At 58.1% G+C, this 13,801-nt stretch overlaps 1 protein-coding gene and 1 pseudogene across 3 annotated transcripts; both read right to left on the reverse strand.

The window, feature by feature from the left end:
- Positions 1-233: 233 nt before the first annotated feature.
- Positions 234-11,782, reverse strand: PLPP2 (phospholipid phosphatase 2). 3 transcript variants are annotated; one of them, XM_054250546.2, is made up of 7 exons: positions 11,708-11,782; positions 8,797-9,132; positions 8,394-8,545; positions 7,531-7,808; positions 2,187-2,244; positions 1,790-1,966; positions 234-711 (listed from the first exon to the last, which is right to left on the reverse strand). In XM_054250546.2, exons 3-7 carry the CDS (start codon positions 8,427-8,429, stop codon positions 562-564), a joined length of 699 nt encoding a protein of 232 aa, XP_054106521.1. In that variant the 5' UTR covers positions 8,430-8,545; positions 8,797-9,132; positions 11,708-11,782; the 3' UTR covers positions 234-561. The 3 variants fall into 3 exon arrangements, with proteins under 3 accessions (XP_054106521.1, XP_035140604.1, XP_002761551.2); XM_035284713.3 differs by lacking the exon at positions 8,797-9,132 and having other exon boundaries at positions 11,749-11,782; XM_002761505.6 differs by lacking the exon at positions 8,797-9,132.
- LOC144580812 (protein GVQW1 pseudogene) lies at positions 2,752-7,465 on the reverse strand (annotated as a pseudogene).
- Positions 11,783-13,801: the final 2,019 nt, after the last annotated feature.

The raw sequence follows: 13,801 nt of genomic DNA on the forward strand, positions 1-13,801 counted from the left end.
CAGCCCCTGAATTACCCATATCAGAAGTGCGGCCCCCAGGTGCACGGGGGGTGGACATGAGCAGAGGGGAGGGGTATGCTGACCCATCTGACCCTTGACCCCAGCGCCATGCAGGGAGGAACGCAAGGGCGGGCTTGGCTGCTGCCCTCCACCATCACAGCAGGTGAGTCGCCTCTGACGGCAGGAACTCGTCCCCGAACGACCGTAAGGAACAGAGGCACTGAGACCACTCGTCAAACCAATGTCCTATTTTACTAAAAACCACACGTACATTACATTTTACAAAACAGCAACTATCTGATCTTTCAGTCCCTTAACCCCATAAAGGAATGGGGATATGTGGGGAGCTACGGGAACAGGTCCCCCTCCAAATGCTCAGGGCTACCTAGGCATCCCCAGACCCCAGTCCAGTGCAGGGCAGGGGGCAGCAGAGCCCGCACCGCTCCCATCAGCCCAGGGTCCCCGTCTGGAGTCCTCAGTGCCTACCCAGGGCCAGAGGGACCACCTGGGGGGCCGGCCTCAGCTGGACTCAGCCACTCCCTGCCTGGGCAGGGTCCAGCCTCAGGAAGAGGAGTGTGGGTACCCATAGTGGTTGTGGTCAGCCTCGCCCAGGGTCACCGTCAGTGACAGGCTGGGCTTCCGTTCCAGCTCCTCCTCCTTCGGGCAGTGCTGTGGGGGTCTGGCTTTGAAGAAGTCAGAGATGTAGCGGACCTGGCAGAGAGGAGGAAGGTGAGACCGGGCAGGGGCTGGACAGGCACCAGGGACATGGGCATGAGCAGGATGGGGAGGAGCAGGGTCCCAGTGGGAGCAGGGGGCCTAGGTGGGCAATGAGAGGAAGACTGCCTATGGGGGGAAGAGAGCCCTCTTAGTGAAGGACCAGTGGAGAGTATTGGGGTGCTGACGGGCCCAGGGAAGGACTTCGGTTTGGGGAGAAGTGTCCCAGGGGAAGAATGGGGGAAGGAGGGTTCCCAGGGATGGACTGGGGTTGAGGGAAGGGGTCCCCGGGAGGAATGGGGGAAGAAGGGGTTCCATGAATGGACTGGGGTTGGGATAAGGGGTCCCAGGGTAGGATGTGGGGGGTAGGGGAGGGGTCCAGGGATGGACTGGGGTTGGGGGTAGGGGTCCCAGGGGAGTAATGGGGGGAAGGGAGGGGCCCTCAGAAAGGACTAGGATTGGGGGAAGAGGTCCCAGGGGAGAAATGGGGAGAAGGGGTCCAGGGAAGGACTGAGATTGGGGTAAGGGGTCCCAGGGGAGGCTGTGGGGGGGAAGGGAGGGGTCCAGGGATGGACTGGGATTGGGGGGTCCCAGAGGAGAAATGGGGGGAAAAGGGGTCCCAGGGAAGGACTGGGGTTGGGGGGAAGGGGTCCCAGAAGAGAAATGGGGGGAGGAGGTGTCCCAGGGATGGATTGATTGGGGGAAGGAGCCACAGGGGAGGAATAGGGAGAAGAGGGGACCAGGGATGGACTGGGGTTGGGGAAGGGGTCCCAGGGGAGGAATCAGGGAGAAGGAGGGGTCCCAGGGAATGAGGGGTCCAGGGATAGACTGGGGTTGGGGGAAGGGGTTACAGGGGAGGATCTGGGGGGGAAGGAGGGGTCCAGGGAAGGACTGGAGTTTGGGGTAGGGGTCACAGGGGAGAAATGGGGGGAAGGAGGGGTCCCAGGGAAGGACCAGGGTTGGAGAAAGGGGACCCAGGGGAGGACTCCGTGGGGCAAGTGTGCAGGGCAGGACCAGGGTTGGGCAGGGAGTGGTCTCTGGACAGCACAGGGGTGAGTCGGGGTCAGAAGCTCACCGTGAGGCCGGCCACCAGCGCCCCCTGCAGGAGGCCAGCAAGGACGTCGTTCCAGTGGTGTTTGTGATCAGACACGCGGGTGTAGCCCACATAGAGGGCAAAGGCCACCAGGAAGAACTGGACTGTGGGCCGCAGTAGCCGTGCCCACTTCCAGCAGAGCCGCGCCTGCACGTAGAGCTGGGATGGGAGAGGACGCCTCAGCCTGTGCCCTGCCAGGCACCCCCACGCCCACTGCACAGATGGCAGCTCCGAGGCCGGGGGCACAAAACCGGCCAGCCCAGGGCCTCCTGCTTTTACAAACAAGTCAGTTAGCCCCCCCATCACCACCACGACCCACCCATTTTACAGCTGGAGAAACCGAGGTCCAGGGAAGGGAGTCCCGGAGAAACGGACTCACCGCCAGGAACACCATGCAGTACATTCCAAAGGAGGCGTGTCCCGAGTAGAAGGACAACCTGAGGGGAGAGGCAGCCGGTGACTCACTGGGCATCTTCCAACCTCCCCTCGCCCCCGCCCCTCCCGCAGAAGGGAGAGTTCCACACGGGACCTGCCGATGTTACATGCCACCAGATCCCAGGAGCAGAGGCTGCTCCCTTTGCCCTGTCCAGTTATCTGATCATGGAATCAGAGTCTCCAGCTGGGGCTGTGACCCGTGAAGACTCTGAGGCCTGAACCCAACACCCAGGGGCAAGCAGGCAGCACCGGTTCCGTTTTCACTGCGTTTCTTTTCAGGATTTTCTCCCATCTATGGAACTGAGGGAAGATTTCTTTTTATATAAATTGGAGATTGGGCCGGGCGCGGTGGCTCACGCCTGTCATCCCAGCACTTTGGGAGGCCGAGGTGGGTGGATCACGAGGTCAAGAGATCGAGACCATCCCGGTCAACATGGTGAAACCCCATCTCTACCAAAAATACAAAAAATTAGCCGGGCATGGTGGCGCGTGCCTGTAATCCCAGCTACTCAGGAGGCTGAGGCAGGAGAATTGCCTGAACCCAGGAGGGGGAGGTTGCTGTGAGCCGAGATCGCGCCATTGCACTCCAGCCTGGGTAACAAGAGCGAAACTCCGTCTCAAAAAAAAAAAGATTATTCAGCCTGGCCAGGCACAGAGGCTTACATCTGTAATCCCAGCACTTTGGGAGGCTAAGGTGGGTGGGTCATCTGAGATCAGGAGTTCGAGACCAGCCTGGCCAACATGATGAAACCCCATCTCTACTAAAAATACAAAGAATCAGCAGGATGTGGTGGTACATGCCCATAGTCCCAGCTACTCGGGAGGCTGAGGCAGGAGAATCACTTGAACCCAGGAGACAGAGGTTGCACTGAGCCAAGATCATGCCACTATACACTGCACTCCAGCCTGAGTGACAGAGTGAGATTCTGTCTCAAAAAATAAAATAAATAAAAATGAAAATATAAAAATTAGCCAGGTGTGGTGGTACACACCTGTAATTCCAGCCACTGGGGAGGCTGAGACAGGAGAATTGCTCAAACCCAGGAAGCGGAGGTTGCAGTGAGCCAACATCGAATCACTGCACTCCAGCCTGGGCAACAGAGCCAGACTCTGTCTCAAAAAAAAAAAGAGAGAAAAAGATTATTTAGCCTGAATGGGCTCAGGGGCTCACACCTGTAATCCCAGCAATTTGGGAGGCCAAGGCAGAAGGATTGCTTGAGCCCAGGCATTCTAGACCAGCCTAGGCAGCATGGTGAGACCATATTTCTAAAAAAAAAAAAAAAATGTAAAAACCAGGCAGATGTGGTGATGTATGCCTGTAGTCCCAGCTACTTGGAAGGCAGAGATGGTTTGAGGCCAGGAGTTCAAGTCCTGGGCAAGATAGTAAGATCCTCATCACTAAAAGAAAAAAAAAATTAAAGGCAAAAAAAGACAGTGATGAGGAACTGAAAAGGGAAGATATAACGTAGGCAACCTAAATGAAATGAGAGGGGTCCTTCCTTATCAGTGATTACACTGACTATAAATAGGTTAAACCCTCCACTGAAAGTCAGAGATTCATTAAATGCCTCGATTCAATAAAAAGATTAACATATGCTGGGGAAAAAAAAAAAAAAACCGAAAGGGCCGGGCACGGTGGCTCAAGCCTGTAATCCCAGCACTTTGGGAGGCCGAGGCAGGTGGATCACGAGGTCAAGAGATTGAGACCATCCTGGTCAACGAGGTGAAACCCCGTCTCTACTAAAAATACAAAAAATTAGCTGGGCATGGTGGCGCGTGCCTGTGATCCCAGCTACTCGGGAGGCTGAGGCAGAAGAATTGCCTGAACCTAGGAGGCGGAGGTTGCGGTGAGCCGAGATCGTGCCATTGCGCTCCAGCCTGGGTAACAACAGCGAAACTCTGTCTCAAAAAAAAACACACACACACACAAAATAAAAAATAAAAAGTCAGAGATCTGGCTGGTGGTGTCATACACTTGTAATCCAGCAGTTTGGGAGGCCACAGAGGGTGGATCGCTTGAGCTGAGGAGTTCAAGACCAGCCTGGGCAACATGGCCAAAGCCTGTTTCTACAAAAAACATAAATAAACAGTAGCTGAATGTGGCGGACAGTCCTGGCCCCTCGGGAGGCTGAGGCGGGAAGATGGCTTGGCCTGGGAGTCCAAGGGTGCAGTGAGCTGAGATCACCGTACTCCGGCCTGGGTGAGAAAGCGAGCCTCTGTCTCGAAAAAATCAGACACTGGACAATACATAGAAAACTCGGCCCAATTTTATGCGAGGTATAAGAGACTTGCTTTAGAATCAGAGACATAAATAGGTTGGAAGTACAAGATTGGAAAAAAAAAAAATATTCCACGGAAACAGTAACGAAAAGAGCCAGAATAGCTATATTAATATCAGACAAAATGGACACCAAGAAAAACCGTTGAGACAAAACTCGTATCACTCTATGATGATGAAAGGGTCAATCTACCAAAAGGTATAGCAATTACATACTAACTGTAAATAATTATGTACATAATGTACATAAAGCAAAACCGGACAGAACGTTACAACATGAACCAAAGCCTCTCCAGTAGCTGGGACTGCAGGTGCACACACCAGGCCTGGCTAGAATGCACTAACTGTGTTCCATCAGCAAAAACATACAAACAATTTTGTTTTTATTACATTTACGTATCCTGTTTTTTCTTTTTTTATTTTTATTTTATTTTTTTCCTATAACTTTGAGTAAAACAAAAACAACTTTTTTTTTTGAGACCCAGTCTCGCGTCTCCCAGGCTGGGACACTCAGCTCACTGCAAACTCCGCCTCCTGGGTTCAAGCGATTCTCCCGCCGGTGCTGCCTGCTTGCCCCTGGGTGTTGGAGGCCGAGGTGGGTGGATCACGAGGTCAAGAGATCGAGACCATCCTGGTCAACATGGTGAAACCCCGTCTCTACTAAAAATACAAAAATTAGCTGGGCACGGTGGTGCGTGCCTGTAATTCCAGCTACTCGGGAGGCTGAGGCAGGAGAATTGCCTTGTTACCCAGGCTGGAGTGCAATGGCGCGATCTCGGCTCACTGCAACCTCCGCCTCCTGGGTTCAGGCAATTCTCCTGCCTCAGCCTCCTGAGTAGCTGGGATTACAGGCATCCGTCACCAGGCCGGGCTAACTTTTGTATTTTTAGTAGAGATGGGATTTCTCCATGTGGATCAGGTTGGTCTTGAACTCCTGGCCTCAAGTGATCTGCCCACCTCAGCCTCCCAAAGTGCTGGGATTACAAGTGTGAATCACCACGTGTGGCCAAATTTTTTTTTTTTTTTTTTTTTGGTCAGAGTCTCATTCTCTCACTCAGACTGGAGTGCAATGGCACGATCTTGGCTCACCGCGGTCTCTGCCTCCCAGGTTCAATCGATTCTCTGCCTCAGTCTCCTGAGCATCTGGGATTATAGGCGTGCACCAGTACACCCAGCTAATTTTTGTATTTTAAGTAGAGATGGGTTTTCACCATGTTTGCCAGGCTGGTCTCGAACTCCTGACCTCAGGTGATCCGCCCACCTCAGCCTCCCAAAGTGCTGGGATTACAGGTATGAGCCATCTTGCACAGCCCCCCCTAAATTTTTTTAATTAGGAAAAGAATCTGGGCACAGTGACTCACGCCTGTAATCCAAGCACTTTGGGAGGCCGAGGCAGGTGGATCACGAGGTCAAGAGATCGAGAACGTCCTGGTCAACATGGTGAAACCCCGTCTCTACTAAAAATACAAAAAATTAGCCGGGCATGGTGGTGCGTGCCTGTAGTCCCAGCTACTCGGGAGGCTGAGGCAGGAGAATTGCCTGAACCCAGGAGGCGGAGGTTGCGGTGAGCCGAGATCGCGCCATTGCACTCCAGCCTGGGTAACAAGAGCGAAACTCCGTCTCAAAAAAAAAAAAAAAAAAATTAGAAAAAGAAAAAGAGAAAGCAGACACCAAAGACCACATAGTGTATGATTCCATTTATATGAAACATTGAGAACAGGTGAAATCCACAGACAGAAAATAGGATAGCGGCGGTTGCCAGGGGCTGGGGGAGGAGTGACAGCCAATGCGTACAAGGGTCCTTTGCTTCCTTTCCTTTCCTTTTGTTGAGACAGGGTCTCACTCTGTCACCCAGCCTGGGGTAGGCACAATCTTGGCTCACTGAAACGTCTACCTCCCGAGTTCAAGTGATCCTCCCGCCTCAGCCTCCCCAGTAGCTGGGACTACAGGCAGGCGCCACCATGCCCAGCTAATTTTTTTTTTCTTTGAGATGGAGTTTCGCTCCTGTTGCCCAGGCTGGAGTGCAATGACACGATCTCAGCTCACCACAACCTCCACCTCCCAGGTTCAAGCAATTCTTCTGCCTCAGCCTCCGAGTGGCTGGGATTACAAGCGTGTGCCAACCACACCTGGCTAATTTTGCATTTTTAGTACAGAGAGGATTTCTCCCTGTTGGCCAGGACGGTCTCAAACTCCCAACCTCAGGTAATCCACCCACCTCAGCCTCCCAAAGTCCGGGGATTACAGCTGTGAGCCACCGTGCCCGGCCTAATTTTTTGATTTGTCATAGAGACGGGGTTTTGCCACGTTATCCGTGCTGCGGGCTTTCCTTCTGATGAGATGAAAATATTCTGGAATTAGGTAGAGGAGATGGCTGGACAGCATTGTGAATGTACTAAAAATGAACTGTACAAATGGTGACTTTTATCTTATACAAATTTTTTTTTTTTTTTTTTTGTGACGGAGTTTCGCTCTTGTCACCCAGGCTGGAGTACAATGGCGCAATCTCGGCTCACCGCAACCTCCACCTCCTGGGTTCAGGCAATTCTCCTCCCTCAGCCAACCGAGTAGCTGGGATTACAGGCACGCACCACCGTGCCCAGCTAATTTTTTGTATTTTTAGCAGAGATGGGGTTTCACCATGTTGACCAGGATGGTCTCGATTTCTTGACCTCGTGATCCACCCGCCTCGGCCTCCCAGAGTGCTGGGATTACAGGCATGAGCCACTGCACCGGGCCAATATTTTGATTTTTTAAAAAGGACAACGATGAGGTGAAACGTTTAAGGACCTATCAGTAGAGATGGTAAGAAGACAGCAAAGAGGGCAGGGCTGAGACTCAGGGGAGACAGAGCATGCTCCCCCCGGCCTCCTGCTGTCTACGGGGCGCCTGGGGCCCTAAGGCCTCACTCCTGCCTGACCACCTGCCTGCTGGCTCCTCACCATCCGGCTTCTGCGGCTTCTTCAGCTCCCATTGCCCCCCAGAGTGAAGGCTGCTTATCCACACCCACCTGGCCTCAGTGACGTCAGCAGCGTTTCCCCTGCACACCCTCTCCAGCTGCACGTAGGCCGAGCAGTTAACCCGGCTCCACTCGGGGTCACAGACGGCCAGGAAGTTGGGGCGCAGGCGGCCGATCGTGTACTTGGCCAGGTCTGTCAGAGACTGGCTCACGGCCGCCCCGAACAGGAAGGTCCCCAGCACCTTGTACACGGCAGCCACGTAGTTGTTGAAGTCGGAGCGGGAATAGAGCCGGTCCGTGTGCACCAGGTAGGCTTCTCCCGCCGAGACCTGTGGGTGGGGCAGCCGCAGCGACCAGCGGGGGTCCCGGTCATCCGTGGACTGGGCCTCAGTCCTCCCCACGGGCCTCCCCAAGGCTGCTGCAGAGCTGGGGACTCTAAAGGGGCCCTAGCCGGGCTCGGTGGCTCACACCTGTCATCCCAGCACTTTGGGAGGCTGAGGCGGGTGGATCACCTGAGGTCGGGTGTTCAAGACCAGCCTGACCAACATGGTGAAATCCATCTCTACTAAAAATACAAAATTAGCCGGGTGCGATGGCACACGCCTGTAGTCCCAGCTTCTGGGGAGACTGAGGCAGGAGAATCACTTGAACCCAGGAGGCGGAGGTTACAATGAGAGGAGATCCTGCCATTGCACTCCAGCGTGGGCAACAAGAGCAAAACTCTGTTTCAAAAAGCAAAAGGGGGTTCCTATTACCCACAAGTACCACTCGGGACAAGGGCGTGTCCCCCAGCCCCCCACAGACCTCCAGGGCAGGGCTGTGCCACCCCCGTCTGGAACCCAGGGTAAGGCCGTACCTTACCTGTACCCCATCCTACCCCCCTGCCCTGTCCCTCCGAACCCCTCCTGCCTTACAAGGATGACGGTGGCCGTGATGGTGACCCCGGCCATGAGCCCATGGGTGATGGTGTCTGGACGGTAGGGGTACCGGATGGAGTCATCCCCGCAGTAAAATCCTCGCTTGTACGGGGTGTTCACCAGCGACAGGACAGCGAAGGGCAGGGAGGCTGGAGGGGAGAAGAGCCTGGGAGCTGCGAGGTTCTCCAACCAGCTGGGCCCTGGGGCCCCCACACATGCCTTGGCCTTGAGGCCTCTCACCGCTGCTCCCACCAACAGCAAGGAAGAGTTTTTCCTCACAGCACGTGGGAGGCTCAAGCAACACCCCTTTCCCACCGCCCTCGGACGCGCACGAACTCCCCAGGCCCTCTCCCCCTCACGGCTCCCCTCTGCTCCTTGAACAAACCCAGCAAACACTTACCTCAGGGCCTTTGCACACACACTTCTCTCTGACCAAAATATCTTTTTTTTTTTTTGAGACGGAGTTTCGCTCTTGTTACCCAGGCTGGAGTGCAATGGCGCGATCCCAGCTCACCGCAGCCTCCACCTCCTGGGTTCAGGCCATTCTCCTGCCTCAGCCTCCCGAGTAGCTGGGATTACAGGCACGTGCCACCATGCCCAGCTCATTTTTGTATTTTTAGTAGAGACGGGGTTTCACCATGTTGATCAGGATGGTCTCGATCTCTTGACCTCGTGATCCACCAGCCTCAGCCTCCCAAAGTGCTGGGATGACAGGCGTGAGCCACCGTGCCCGGCCCTTATTTTTATTTTTAAAAGTAGAGACGGGGTCTCATGTTGACCAGGCCGGTCACAAACTCCCAGGCTGGAGACCCCCCCAGCCTCCGCCTCCCAAAGTGCCGAGATTACAGGTGTGAGACAACATGCCGGGCACCAAAGTGACTCTCTCTTCTGCTCAGCTTCATCTCCCCTCCTGGCTGTCCACACCGGCCTCCCCCTCATAAAAGGTAAGGTCTGTTTAGCTGGGCGTGGTGGCATGTGCCTGTAGCCCAGCTACTCAGGAGGCTGAGGCAGGAGAATTGCCTGAACCCAGGAGGTGGAGGCTGCGGTGAGCTGAGATCGCGCCCTTGCACGCCAGCCTGGCGACAGAGCGAGACTCTGTCCCAATTTATAAAAAGAAAATAAATAAATAAATGAAAATAAAAGGGAAGGTCTGCTCTTTTTCCCTCTGGTCCCATGTGGAATTATGCAGTCACCTTGGGACACTGGACTTAATCTCTCCCCCTCCACCTGCCAGCACCAGGAGGGGCCTGTCGTGTTCAGGACAGAGTCCCTGGATCCTGCTCAGAGCCTGGCCAGGGCAGATGTTTAATGAACATCTGTTAAAACAGGCAGGACTTATGTCAACCTAAGAGCTGCCCACAGAAGTCAGGAAAGGGTCCAAGCAGGGGCACAGTGGAGGTGCCTTCATGCTCGCCCCTGCCCTTCACTGGCCCTCATGCCAGGGCACATGCCAGCCACACGGTGACTCAGGGATCAAAGGCACATTCTCCTGAATTCCACACTTAAGGAAGGTGTCACATGGCACTGGGGCTCCCGGGGCCCTGCTGAGCCGAGGGTGGCCAGGGAAGCCGGAGTCAGCTACAGAGGGCAGGGGCGGGGGCAGCTCCCTGTTCCCTACAGCAGGTGCACAGCAAAACCGCGGGGCATCTACCCCAGAGAGAAACGAAGGCAAGGCGTCCTTTGGCCCGGCAGGGCAAGGACAGAAAAGCGTGGCTCATCTGAATTCTGAGAGTCTGAGGAGGGACAGGGAGCCTCGCACTCCTCCCTGCATGCCACCTGCAAGGGTCCTAGGACACGGCACACCTTCGATGCTGGCTGAGTCTGGGGAAATGATGCAGTGAAGACAGAGAGGTCTGCCTCACAGGGCAGGAGAGGCGGAGGGAATGCAGAACAGAAGGGGCAGCGCAGGGGCCTGGAGAGGCAAGCGCTGGGCAGATGGCGCAGAGAGGCTTCTGCTGGGGCGCAGCGGCGGCTGGCGCTGCTGTGAGGGCAGAGACCAAGGAGGAGGCTCCTGCAATTGCCGCCCGCCCGGTGGAAGGTCATGGTCACTGGACAATGATGGACTCCAGCCCCTCCCCGCGGCTCTCAGCAGGTGGAGGCTCACACTGGTTGGCCTCCATTTCTGACCTCCCTGCCCCAGTAACTCCAGCTAGAGACTCAGACACCCCCATGACAACCGGCCCCAGGCCTCCTTCTGCCTGGAAAGCTCTCCCTGGGGTCCCCGGAACAGGCACCTTCTCTTCATTTGACCCCCGGGAGCCTTCCCACCCTCACGCTGCCCCCACAGCCCCGTCTGGAACCTGTGGACTGCACTGTGATGGGCTGAAGCTTCCAGAATGGGAGTGCCCTCGGCCTGGCCGCCACCCCCTCCTCCCCCCGGCTGTGTGGCCTCCAGCAGGCGTCTCCCCGAGGCTGCACCTCCCTCTCAGGCCGTTGTAAGGGAACCGTTTCGGTTATCTGCATGCCGCTTAGCGCCTGGCATCCAGAAAGTGCCACACACGTTTAACTGACAGCTGCTCAGGACCTGGCGCCCAGGGCCGGCAGACACCCCACGGGGACTTCGTGCTGTCCCCTGGCCCACGCTAACGAGGGCCTACTTCGGAGGTCAGAGGGCTTGGCCTCCGCTGTCGGATGCCAGGGAACCAGGAAACGCGCTGGGGAGGAGGGCACCCCGCCCCCCGCAGTGACAGAACTGCGGGACCATTGTCCCTTCTGCCGCAGAGCAAACACTCGGCCTTTGTTCCCGGGACCCTGGGGGGGGCCTCCGGACGCCGCTTCCCCCATCTGGCCCGAAAACCCGCAGAACAGGTTTGGGTCTCCCGAGGCCCCCAAGCCTGGGACCCAGCTTTTCTCTCCAAGTGTCTCTCCCGCCCGAGGCGCAGGGGTTCGAATCCCACCGAACGCGCTGGGCGCCAGGGCCGGGTCAGCCCCTCCACGGGCACCCAGAGCGCCCACCCCGGGGGCGGAGGCGCGGACGTCCTGCCGGGAGATCCGCGGCCGCTCCCACCCCCCGGGCCCGCCGCCCGCGTGAATCACCGCCCGGGCCGGGAGCGGCGGGAGGGAGGTGCGTGCGGTCCCTGCACCGCCACTTCCTGCTGCAGGGCGGGGAGGCAGTCCCCGCGCCCCGGGCGCTTCGAGACCCCCCAGTCCCCCGGGCCCGAGAAGCGGGGACCCCGAGGCCTGGCAGGTGCGCGCGGCGGGGCCGTGGAGGGACGAGGGCGCGCAGCCTCCCGGTCGCTGCAAAGCTGCGCGGAGCCGGGGCCGTGTCAGTCCCGGGAGGGTCCCCACCCCCGGGGCCCCGCGGCTCTTACCGACCAGCAAGCACAGCACGTCGAGCAGCACGAGGACCCACCTCCGCTGCATGCCCGCGGCCCCCGACGCTCCCTGCGCGTCCCGGCCCGGCCGCGGGTCACGTGGCCGCGGAGCCCGCCCCGCGCGGAGGGGAGAGGGGAGGGGAGGGGAGGGGAGAGGGGAGGGACGGAGAGGGCGGGGAGGGGAGAAGGGGAAGGGAGGGGAGCGGCGCGCGGGTGCGGCGGCCCGGGGAGGGGTGGACTCTGCCCCCGCCCGCGGCGCCAGAAGGAGCGGGTGGGGCGAGCGTGTGGGCGCCGCGGGGACCGTCCGCCTGGAGTTCGGGGCCCCGACCCGGGCTGTGCGCGTTTCCGAGCTGCGCGCGGTGGTGCCGGGCTCGAGGATCCCCGCGTGGGGAAGGAAGGCGGCGAACGGCAGGATCGCGGGGCCGCGGGGAGGATGCGCTCTGGCTCCGCCGGACGGGTCCCCCCACTTTCCTCCCAGGAAGTCACACCCGCGCTGCGCACCTTTAAACCCCCGAAAGCGCCAGGCGCGGAGGCTCACAGCCGTCATCCCCGCACTACGGGACGCCGAGACGGGACAGTCACCTGTGGTCAATAGTTCGAGACCGGCCCGGCCAACATGGTGAAGTCCCGTCTGTGCTAAAAGTACAAAAATTGGCCGGGCTGGCGCACGCCTGCAGTCCCAGCCACTCGGGAGGCTGAGGCAGGAGAATCGCTTGAACCCGGGAGGCGGAGGTTGCGGTGAGCCGAGAGCGCACCACTGCACTCCAGCCTCGGCTATGGAGCAAGACTCTCCCCCAAAAAATAATCAATAAAAAAAAAAAAAAACCTCCGAAAGCAGGAAGGGGCCCGCGGCTTCATGACAGGGGTGTTTCTTTTCTCCTAATACTCAAAATCCTGGCGCACGCTTCGATCCCCGGCATGTCAGCAGCTCAGGTTCTTCAGCACCCACCTTGGGGACGGTGTTGGGTGTCCCCGGAGTACCCCATGCCCAGGAGCCATTCCTGTCAACACACTTCCGATCCCACTTCATGGAAGAGCACGGGGGCACGGGGAGGTGGGAACCCATGAAATGGCGCTGGGGTCTCTGCCCCCACCGGGTCCTGGGGAGCCCTGAGCTGAGGGTGCCTGGGGGCTGAGGGCACCCAAGCCAGGGAACGGAGGCCCAAGGGGCCCACACTGGGTCCTTTCAGCCGTGACCAGCCAGGAGGCCTCAGGAGTGTCAGACCCACCCCTCCCGAGTCCAGCCTTGACTTCTGCCACTCCCGGTCACTTAGTGGGACGTGGCCGGGCTGGATCCCCAGGTCCACCGCCACCCTGAACCTTCAGCCCCACCATCAGCCCCCCTGCCCCAGCAACACAAAAACAGGGTGCGTCTCAGCAACTGGACTTGAGCTGGGAGCTCCTCGGCCCTGCTTCCTGGACGGTCAGACAGCTGCACCTGGGGCAAGGGGCTCCTGGGAGGCAGCAGAGGCCACTGTGGCGCCGGGTGGGAGGAAAAGGTGCAGGCTGCCCTGTGGCTTCCAGTTCCGCTGCTGCACTTACGGTGGGGCTGGGCTGGGCTGGGCTGGGCTGGGCTGCGCAGCGGCTCCAGCTCCCGTCGGGATTAGCGTGCGGGGCATAAATAAATGCTACGTAAATGTCGCCCTCAGCGTCCCTGCTGCACTTTGCCTGTCCGTGTAGTCTTCACGGCCCACGTGCACTTTCTGCTACGATGGAGAGGGTGCAGCATCACACCGGAGTCGAGGAAAGGCAGGGTTCTTTACTGGGCACCTACTGTGCGCTGGGGGGGCAAGGGAGAGGTCACTTGGAGGGGCTTGCCACAGTTGGGGGGGCGACGGTGGGGGCTGTGAGATTGGGCCAAGCCAGGAGGGAGACACCCAGGAGAGGGGAGGAGGTAAACCTGGGAGGGTAGAGGGTGGGGTGAGGCTGGAGGCTGTTCCTCCTTCCATCCTTCCCCTTGGGTCAGGATTTGGGTCAGCCCTTAAAATCCCCGGGCAGGGCAAGGATTAAAATCTGGTTGGGGAAGCAAGAATGAGGATTACGGTCAGGATTGGGGTGACTCCTGCGTTTGCTGACTTCAGGGAACGTCCT

The sequence above is a fragment of the Callithrix jacchus genome, chromosome 22 (assembly GCF_049354715.1).
Source record: "Callithrix jacchus isolate 240 chromosome 22, calJac240_pri, whole genome shotgun sequence".
NCBI lineage: Eukaryota > Metazoa > Chordata > Mammalia > Primates > Cebidae > Callithrix > Callithrix jacchus.

Coding starts and splice junctions, on each gene's coding strand:
- PLPP2 (XM_002761505.6), bottom strand. CDS start 11,759: ATGCAGCGGAGGTGGGTCCTCGTGCTGCTCGACGTGCTGTGCTTGCTG. Junction 8,546..11,707: donor CGTGCTGTGCTTGCTGGTCG/GTAAGAGCCGCG, acceptor TCTCCCCTCCAG/CCTCCCTGCCCTTCGCTGTC. Junction 712..1,789: donor CGCTGGTGGCCGGCCTCACG/GTGAGCTTCTGA, acceptor CCTCTCTGCCAG/GTCCGCTACATCTCTGACTT.